This window comes from Papaver somniferum, chromosome 9 (genome assembly GCF_003573695.1).
Source record: "Papaver somniferum cultivar HN1 chromosome 9, ASM357369v1, whole genome shotgun sequence".
NCBI classification, from domain to species: domain Eukaryota; kingdom Viridiplantae; phylum Streptophyta; class Magnoliopsida; order Ranunculales; family Papaveraceae; genus Papaver; species Papaver somniferum.
The window spans coordinates 195,188,345-195,198,974 of NC_039366.1; the positions used below are offsets into that span (position 1 = coordinate 195,188,345).

General features: G+C 41.6%; 1 protein-coding gene across 1 annotated transcript; it reads right to left on the reverse strand.

Moving 5' to 3' along the window:
- Window positions 1-6,834: 6,834 nt before the first annotated feature.
- On the reverse strand, window positions 6,835-9,274 carry LOC113314042 (bifunctional monothiol glutaredoxin-S16, chloroplastic-like). The gene is made up of 2 exons (XM_026562816.1): window positions 8,756-9,274; window positions 6,835-7,577 (listed from the first exon to the last, which is right to left on the reverse strand). Exons 1-2 carry the CDS (start codon window positions 9,179-9,181, stop codon window positions 7,077-7,079), a joined length of 927 nt encoding a protein of 308 aa, XP_026418601.1. The 5' UTR covers window positions 9,182-9,274; the 3' UTR covers window positions 6,835-7,076.
- Window positions 9,275-10,630: the final 1,356 nt, after the last annotated feature.

Consider the following 10,630-nt stretch of genomic DNA (forward strand, 5'->3'; position numbering starts at 1 on the left):
CAGAAGTTGTTTCAGCTTCAACATTCCATCCAGAAGCCGTTTCAGCAGCAGCTTCAACATCCCATCCGGAATCCGTTTCGACAGCAGTTCCAACATATGTCCCCACATCTTATCCGACGACTCCAATATATGCTTCCACCGCCTCCCCATCTACCTTGACAACATCCTTAGTTATCACTCCAACTTCCCCAGCAGCAGTTACGGCGCCCACTTCGGAAGCTGCCTCAGTCTCGCAAGTCGTGTCAACATCTTCCTCCGGAACTTTTCCAACAACCTCTTGATGATTCTCCATTTCATTCACGTCAGAATCAAGGATTACGATACTATTATGGACAGGTTAATCAAACTGGCTCTCGCCCAGAAGTTTCTCAGGCTCAGTCCTTCGCCGTTTCAACCGAGAAGCGAATCGCTCAGCTCTGATATTGGGATGTGGAGAAGCTTCGTCATGTTGATATTTCCCGACTTGCTGGTATGCTTCATCATGTCTCCACTTCTCCTCCATGTCCATCAAAGCCATGAAATCCTGAGAACGCACCTACACGATGCGTAGATGGGCGAGAGACATGCCTTGTATAATCCGGCCGGCTGCATGGAACAAAGGGTTGATTTGGTTTAATATCTCCTCATGTGAAGAAAAACTGGGTTCGTCGACTTCAAAAAATTTCTCCGAAGAGTCAGAGGTATGATCATCACCGGAAGATCCCATTGTGCACTACAACAAAAAAAAATTACATTATGTCTGGATCGGCAATCTACATGATGAAGAACACAAAATGCAGAACTATGAGAAAAGACGCGAGACGATTCCTGTGTAGAGGATGGATGCAATTCTATGATGATATATATGAAAGAAAGAATAATTGCCTCACCTGGACTGCAGATGGAAAGAGGCTTTCCTCTACAGAGATAAAGCCAATGATACGAAAAATAAAAGTATGGACAACGCCTTTTATATATATATATTGTATTTTGAAGTTTGATTAGAAGAAGGTTTCTTCTTTCGGGTCATGCACAAAAGGCAACCGGACCCGCAATGCCAGCCAGGCGCTCCCCATGCCATTCCGTGACCTAGCCAAAGGAACGCCTTCTTCACCGCGCGCTCCACAAGACAAGCAGCGCCATCTCCGCCCACTCCACATCCTAGCAAGCAGCGCCATGACTCCAGCACTCCGTGATCAAAGCCACACTATCTCTGCCCATTCTACGACCTAGCCGGATCCATCTTCACTGTTTGGTAGCCGAAGTTCCAAGCGTTGTTCCCCCCATTCCACGGACTGCAGCCAGTTTCAATCATTCCATGGACTGAAGCCAAGCGCCATCTCCATACGTTCCATGACCTAGTTAGCTTGCGACATCCACCGATTCGCGGACCCAGTCGCAGCGCTATCTCTGCCGATCAGTAACCAAATTCTAACGCCAACGCCAGCACCCCATGGACAAACCGGAATTACGCAAATCCGCCAATACAAGGATCACAAATTCTTCATGCCTTCCGCTAAAGGTTAGTCGAACTTCCCTGGCAGTCTCTTCACGTTTTTCCCCTTCGATTTTACTCTTGTTTGTCACCATCTCATGCTTACCCCGCAACAATGTCACTGTTATGTGCTAAGCAGGGGACTTAGGGGTGGGACTTGGGTTGGGTCAACCCACCCAACCCATGCCCAACCCGAACGTTGGGCGGACATGCGTAACGTATTTCAAAACTTTGGGCAAGCTTAGGCATGAATTTTATGAACCCGAGTTAAATTTGGGCAAGCATGGGCACAAATATCTCTAACCCAAACAACCCGCCCAACCCGAAGAACTATCTATAAGACATTTTTTATAATTGGTATTATCATCTATTTAGAATTTTTTTAGATATTATCTTCAAATCTATTAATGAAAATATAAATTATATCTATCTCATTAATCATTCAATATGAAAAGAGTTTATATTATTGTAAATAATCTTCAGTTATTTGGAAATTTAAAATAAATGGAGCAATTAAATCTTATTATTACTAAATTTATTATTATCACATTAACAAACTTGTATGTCTAGTGGAACTTGGGCCAACCCGAGGAACCCGGGGAACCCGAGGAACATAACTTGGGCGGACTAGGGAAACACCTCAATGGGTTCCACGGATTCGATGGGCAATCTGGGAAAAGAATTCCAAGCTCGGGTCTACCTCGGCCAAGCCTTCTAACCCGTCCAACCAACCCAAGTCCCACCCCTAAGGGGACTTAATGTTGATGGTGGTTTTTAGCTTAGGGTTAAAATTATAAAACCTTGCATCTGATGTGACATCACTCTTCAAGGAAACGGAGCCATGAGTGTTAACCTCTCCACTGGCATACTTATTGAGCCATTCAATATATTTACATGAAATTTATCCAGACTGGCGCATGTAGCAACCATCCCAGATATTCTGTAAATTTCGGCGCCTTGCCTATATTCACTTAATATAAGTTTCTTTGAATGCTTTCTACGCTATGTTCCCCGGCTGAACCCTTAATGTTGGTATGGCATGAAAATCTGTGTTCACTCGCAGCAGAGTAGCACGAATTTCCAAATATCAAGGATAAGGTCTTTGCATAAGGTATTCAATCAGAAAGCATGCTGCTCTCTGGCCATGAACTTAAAGAACTCTGTGTCAACACATATAATTCAATCAATTACTTTTGCGCCTTGCGCAGTATACCGGACCTTGTTTGTCGAAAGTAAGCCTAGGCAAACTAGGTAATCAATCCGCCATGGATTAGTAGGTGCAAAACCCTGCTCAGAATCAGAAAAACAGGAAGCCGCAGCAAAGGGAGGTGTGGCCATGCCTTAGGCCAGCTGGCGCCACTTGCCATTGGCCACGCCCCATCCTAAACCGACCCTATTTCCCTCGACCGATCAGGTCGCCTCAAACTCGCCATGCGCACATAAGCTATGGTTGGGCCCTTACTTGCCGGCCCCACTCCCATTGACCAATCAGGTCGTTCTAAAGCCGCCACACTCACACCAGAAGTGTAGCCACGCCCATGCTTGGTCGTCCCCTCTCCTTCCTACCGACCAATCAGGTCACTTTAAAATGCGCCACGAGCACTAGAGGTATGGTCGCGCCTTATGTTTGGCCGTCCCCTTTTCTTGACCAATCAAGTCGCTCTAAACTCGTCACCATACATTAAAGGTCAAACGCACCCTGCTGCGCCACTATACTAATTGGCAAGCCAAACACGCCCTGCCACAACAACATATTAATTGGCTTTCCAAAGAGCCGCACCAACATGCCGAACGTGACATGTTGCGCCAATAAGTTGAGCGACACGCCAACATGCCACTCCGCTGCACCAACATGCCAAACATGCCACTTCGTGGCAACATGCCATAAATAGCGCCCTACGTGCTAACCTACCTCCTGTTCGGGGCCAACGCCATGATAAGCTCATACCCTAATTTGGCTAAAAGTTGTCATGCAAACTGAGTCCAATGACTCTCCTAAGGCCTCAAGATTAACTTAGCAACAAGGCCAATGTTGCCAGAAGTCATATTTGGGTCTAACACCAATATGCCAAAAACAGCTTCCACGGCTACGCCACTGGCATGCCGTTATGCCAATGGCGCCACTTCGATATACAACAAGATGCGGCCATAATCAATGACCATCCTTCCTCATGAGATGCAATCTCAGCCATCCAAGTTCGCCACCGAACTGACAGACTTGTGGCAAGTTTCAGACAACCAGCTGCTTAAATCTAGTGGCCATGGCTACGCCAGGCGCCACTTGCATCACCGTGCCACTGGCATGCAAGAGCCATGCCATCCATGCCATATTGCCACTGGCGTACACCAAAACACCACCGCGCCATTATCAGGCGCCAACACAAGGTATCCATAATCAACGGCTACCCTCTTTCATGAGATGCGATCTCAGCCATCGAAGTTTACCACCGTACTGACAAACCTGTGGTAAGTTTTAGGCGACCAGCCAAAACGAGCCTAATAGCATTACATGTTATTTTCCTGCGGTAAGTCCCTTGACTTTGACTTTCCACACGTAGCAAAATGCTACATGTTTTCCACGAAAACACTCGAGACATCAAACATGTCACAAACTGGGGGATGCTCATCAGGGTATTGGTCTGGCGGTTTACAGCGTGCGGTGTGCAATGCGCCCGTTACAAGAAAGTGTCCTGAAGCAGGATAATTAGTGGTGGTAAAAAAGTAACGGTGTAAACGAATTCATTTCCTTCATAATGGAAGCATAATGACTGACGGTTACACGTTATTCTTTTCTTCCACCACTCAATCGTTTCCACTTCCTACGAGACCAGGGTACGTTTCAATATGACTTGTATAAATAGGCTTCACCTATTTCACCAAAAAACAAGTTTTTGGTCAGAGAACAACACAGTATCCAGAAATCACCTGATAGCTTTCCATTCTGCTAGCCAGTTCTACTTTCTGATACAAGTCGTAAACAACCACACCTTCAGAATCAACGATTCTGGTCTCAATACTTTCTTCGCTTCCCTCCCTAAGACCAACCCTTCTCCTTCACTTTGTGGCCGAAGCAAGCCTGGAACGGCCATTTCTTGGTTTAGGCCAGATTTGTACAAATTGATCTCTCGAATTAAAAGTACTCCCATGCAGTACATTGTTTAGGGTCTAGACTCGTTTCTCATCCACACACACGAATATACAACAAACAGTTTTCACCCACAAACAGCTATTAATAACAGTTTTCACCAAAACCGGCAGAAATAGTTTTCATCCACAAACAACTATTAATAACACCAAATATACAACAAACACCATCTTTGATTGAAGAAACCTGCGCAAAAACCTCAACCATGGTGAAAAGTTAGTTAGCCATGAAATGAAATTTCAGGATAAATTTACTATTAAACAAAGAAAAGACTAGATAAACTAAGAAGGTAAATCAGAGATAGGAGCATAAATAGAAAGAAAAGAAATGATCATAGACCTAAACAAGAACCAAAGCTAAAAAAAAATTTGAAAATGAAACTGAGTTAACCCATCAATTAAATTTTTAGAGACGAGAGAGAAAATTATTTTTAGTGGAACTTGCAAGTAAATCCAGAGCCATAATTATGTACTTGGGATGCTTCAAAAAAAAGATCTACTCGAGGCATTACTCTTGCTTCCTCTATCCCATCTGTCCGATGGCTTCACGTAGACAGCAAACATTATGCCCTCATCCCTCGTATGAAATTGAGTTCGAATTCGTGCACACTCTTTAACGAGTGTATATTTCACATTTCAATCTCTACCCTTGATTTAATTTAGGAAGTTATGTAACGAGGGCCGTGATTCTAAACATGGAGGATAATGGGCCCATCAATTAAATAATCAACCAATCAGAAAAATATGTCAAATATACACTCGTTAGAGGAGTGTGAACAGATTTAGACTCCATGAAATTAGGCTTTTGGTGATGCGTGACTTTCCAAGTACAAGACCTGGCCGCCTAAACCTAAGTTACCGGTGCCCATAACAAATGTTGCATGCTATAAGTACAAATGATGCTTTGATTTTTCTCATACCGTTACTTTGTCTGCCTCCCCCACCCTAGACATTCTCATTCAAGAAGAAAAAACATACAGAGGAAGTTCAATCCATTCCTGGAAGACAAACTGCGTTTGAAGATTTTGTTTCAGAAAGTAAATTCTACATTATAGAAGAAAACTGCGTTTGAAGATTCAGGTTTCCGAAAGTAAAATTCGTATCATAATCAATGGGATATCAAGATTCGCTGGATATGAAGGTTCTTCAAGTTGAAGAGAGTAAACTTATCAATAAGATGATGACAATGTCAGACCTTATCTTAAAGAAATTGAGCTCGGCTTACAAATTCTATGATGATGAGTTTGCAAATAATATACACAAGAATCCACATAAATACATAGTAATGAAGTTCGAATCTGAACTGAATGAGTTGGGATCAGAGTTTCTTGAAACCCAGGTTGAATATTTGACGCTCTTCAAGAAACAGAAGCCAACTGATCCTTTTGATCTTTATGAAATCAAGAATGTACAAGAAAACAATCCATTAATACCAGAGAACTGGTTGGTTCGATTCAACCAACTGAGCGTATCAATAACTTGGATAAAGAAACTCAACTGGTTGAAGCAGCGAACAAGATGTTAACACTACGTTACGAGACATTGAAGAAAGAAATAGATATGGTTACCATGACAGAAACACAGTATAGGAGAATTGAAATTGTACAAGAATCTGATTTCGTCGATCAAGAGAAGACGAGAGAAACCTTATGTGATTCCATGGTTGAAGCTGTCTCCTGGATGAAGAAGAATGTTGCAATCGTGAGAAAAAATAAGACTCAGAATCCTCCTTCTGTTTTGGGTACAGATCAAGATGTTAAAATGGATGATTATCTTCCTAATAATGAGGATAATGGTAGAAAAACTAGTGTAGCGCAGCAACTGAGAGACCTTTGCGACACTTTAACCGTTCCAGAATCAGAGTTGGGCAAAAGCTATCCTAATTTCTTGCAGTAAAGATTAATCTTTGGTTTCTGGGGTTTAAGGACTCAACTGTCAAGACCTAGTTAGGCAAATACTATCTGTAAAGAATTTCTTAATCGATAATAAAACTCATTAGGTAATAATCATGAGTTAGGCAAAAGTTATCCTAATTTTTTATCTAATTTCTCATCTTAATATTTTACTGTCAGCAATCGGTTAAAGATTTTCTTGTTCTCTATGGGGTTTAATAAAAAAAACTTGATTAATTTTAAGTCATTCCTTTAAGTTTTCAATCTGCTTGAAAATCACCATTGCTTTATTTTGACTGTTACACAAAAAATTTACTGCTGGAGTGCTGGGAGGGGGAATCAAAACATATTCTTACTTGAGTAATTTTACACAAGGGTCCAAACTGACCATCAATATGTCCCTTGCTGGTTTTGGGTTGCTTGACCCAATTGTTACACTATCCGATAAACTGAACTAAATTTTGGTAAACAGTCGAAAAATAGGTGACCGAGAAGTGTGGTCAGACAACAGTTTTCCGACTGATTACATAAGAGGGAGCAGAACACGAGAAGTAAGATTCAAACTATTACTTCTTGAAAAGTGATGCAAGCTCACCATTCTCTTGCATGGATGTCAGAATATCGCACCCTCCAACCAACTCCCCGTTGACGAAAATCTGTGGAAATGTCGGCCAGTTGCTGTAACTCTTAAGCTTTTCCCTTAACCCAAAGTTGTGTTCGTCATCAAGCACATCTATAGTCTCGTAATCAACCCCAGCACCCTCAAGTATCCCAACCACCTTTTGTGAGAACCCGCATAATGGGGCACTTCTTGATCCCTTGATGAATGCCACCACTTTGTTCTCTTTTACTAATTGATCAATAAGATTCTCAAGTGGGACAGTCAATTGTACGTGACGACCAGGGGTTAAGCGGAGATCAGGCTTCTTCTGTGTCTTCTTGACCCACGTGGAATTACCTGATTCGTTTCCAGGTGGAATCTTTCCGGTCGCTGCTATGTGCTCTTCCATCCATGATTTCCAAGCTTGTGTCAGAGATTCTCGATCAGGCTCATCTACCACTCCTACCTGAAATGCAATTTCTGTAAGAACAGGGCAGCTACGAACATGTATGTATAGTTCGAGTTTCCAGAGAAATGGGGTATTGAAGGAGGTATCTAGTTAGACATCGTAAGCTGCATCACAAATGACAAAACAACAACCCAAATGGCCCCAATCAGTGTACGACCAAGCTCACGAAGGGGCTACCACAAAATACAGAAAATTGACAAATGCTTATACGAGAATCCCATCATAGAATTCTAATATGCGCCTACGAAAACCTCTTAGGCGCCATGCACCTTATGCTTATCCTTATTGCCCAGGTAAAAATCCATGTGAACTTACTACCTAATTGATCTAGCTGATAAATATAATGATTGGATTAAGTGAAGCAACTCAAATTTTCCCGTGCAGGCCAGTACTTTACACCATCCTGTAAAATAATGCCAACTGGCTGAAACACAAATGTTGCAGCTGTAATATGCAAAAAACTGCATCGTCTAGGTCTAACTCGAATCTTCCACTTTTAAATTGGGACTCAAGGATCCTGATTCAGGACCCTACTATACCTCATCAGTATCATCACATACGACTATTAGAATGGAACTTTCAACACAATGTCTCTCAAGTGGTAGCCTCAATACATATATTGATATTCACGTAAAATAAAAAAAATTCAAGAATGGTGTTTTGATATCAAAGGATTACATTAGACGCGATTTCCCAAGCAAATTAGAAAATCACTAGTTACTTTGAATCTTAATTTCAGCAATCTTGGCCGGCTCATAACTCATACTAAAATTTTTCCTACTTACACTTGTTTTTCTGATTCAATAATGCTTCATTATACAACTATATCAGATTATCTAGCTAACCAATTGATGCCTCAATCAATATCAAAATACACAACAGCTATACCAGCTACGAATGCACCAATCAAATAGCCAAATAAGCTCATGAAATCATTTTCTAGATTGTAAGGTATATACTTGACTTATATGATATTCGGGACAGAATGCCGTGCTTATGACAAGTAACCAGAGACAATTAAGAAATGCCAATCAAGTTCCACATTTTCGCATGATTAAACCTTCCAGACTAGTCAATTACGAAAAAGTTTTACTATGTTTGACCAAGTTTGACTAAGTTTGACTAAACAAACAAGAAATTAGAAGTGGGATAAATAGGGCAATAAAAACCCTTACCTTAACAGAGGAGCATAATTCAGGAACAGATTTTCGATGAGAAATGATACTTGCAAAGATATTTCTAGATATACCAATAAATTGTAAATCACTGTTACTATCATGAACAGCATAAACACCAGAAGCTGATGGAACCTTCGATCTCAAATCCTCTGATTTATCAGAAACAGAAATTAGTTCTAATTCTGAGATTTTCTTGACAGCACAAACGATTGTGAGAGCTCTGAGTGGTCTCCTTTTGGTGGTGATGGTGGTGGTGGTGAATTTTGAAGATGATGCGAGAGGAAATGAAGTGGAGCGATGGTTAATGTTTGAATGAAAAGAAAGATAAGGGGCATTCTTGGGAGAAAGTGTAGAAAATAATGATGATGAACAGTGTGATGTAATGGTGGCGGTGGTGGTGGAGGAGAAGGTGAATGACGCCATTGATGTGGAGGATATAGTTTCTGGTCTTTTATCGGTTCAGTCAGTCGTCGAGTTCAAGAAAACCACCACCAATTATGTCCGTATTTTAGGATTTTAAGTACAAGCCTATTATTGAATTTGGTTTTGAGGGCTCGGATTCGAATGTCTTAAATATGGATAAAGGGTGACCTATTCCATAACAAAAAAAAAATATAAAAATATCCTATCAGTTTTTGGGGGAATTAGTGTTTTACTGTTTTTCGCGGTAGAATTTGATCTCCCCCTGAAACTTAAACCTCCGCCTGATATCTAAACCACCAACACAATCACTGCATGTAAACCATTACCCGCTTCTACTCCCACCATCAGCACCATCATCTCGCTGGGTTAGAGTGGCGTGGAGGGTTTTGTTTTCCACGTCGTTTCTTTTTTTGTGAATTCGATGCTTCTTGGGTAGTTTTCTAATCGTAGACTCTCCATAAGGTTTTTGTCTCTTCCCTTTGTTTTTTGGCTCTTCATACACCTCGAGAACCGTTTGTATTCTGGTGGCTATAACGTATGTTTCTGAATTAGTGGGTGCTTTAGCTGTAAGCACTTTTTCTGTTTGGTTTTGTGCTTCAATGACTGACGCATGTAAGGGTAACATATTATGTCCTTTTAGGGATTTTCATGGGTGTCCAGATGGGGGAGTGGGTGGGTGGGTGGGTGGTTGCATGTTTGATCTCGCATCTGAAGAGACTACACCTCTGCAATATGGAAAGGACTGCACTTCAACAGGTCATAAGACATGATTTGGATGTTTTTGGTGGTTTAGAGGATATTTTGAGGACATTGAAGCAATGGATGTGTTACGAATGTATGAGCGTCAAAGCTTGGAGCAGGGCATGCAACCATGAGGGGGATATTGATATTAGGCCTGTGATATGTGCGGTTTCTGGGGATGTAGGTGAAACAATTATAGAAGTGTCTCGGCCTGGTTTCCAAGAAGGTTTAGTTCAGCTGGACAGTGATTTCGAACTGAATGAAGAAACAGTGGATGCAGTCTTCAAAGCTCCAATATGCTTTGTTAAGAGTATTCCAAGAGGGTGCATGCTGGCATTTTCCCACGTCCTAAAAGCGGCACTTCAAAAAGTTGCAACAGAACTTAGATCTCCGAAATCATTGGGTTAGACTGTTGTTGCTTCCTCGTTGTACGTTGCGGGTTATTCAACCTAAAGATATAGCAGAATGCAAGTCTGGTAATCGCAAAGTGATGCAGCAGAAACAAATTCTCCAAGCGCTTGCAATTTGGGGTGAACCTGGTGGGGCTCAAAAGCTTGTTTGAGAGGTTTTGAAGATATCGATAGCAGAGAGCGTTAGGATTGATGATGACACAGAGGCAAACAACAGGCTTGGTGCCAATGTTTTAACTTGTTTGCGCAAAGTTGCAGACGGACACTTCACAGTTGTTGTTAAATCCATCAGTTCGTC

Excerpts from the sequence above, each read along its gene's own strand:
- LOC113314042 (XM_026562816.1), bottom strand. The coding sequence starts at position 9,181 with ATGGCGTCATTCACCTTCTCCTCCACCACCACCGCCACCATTACATCA. Across the intron at positions 7,578-8,755 it reads AATTATGCTCCTCTGTTAAG|GTAGGAGTGGTAGATGAGCC; the intron begins GTAAGGGTTTTT and ends ATTGCATTTCAG.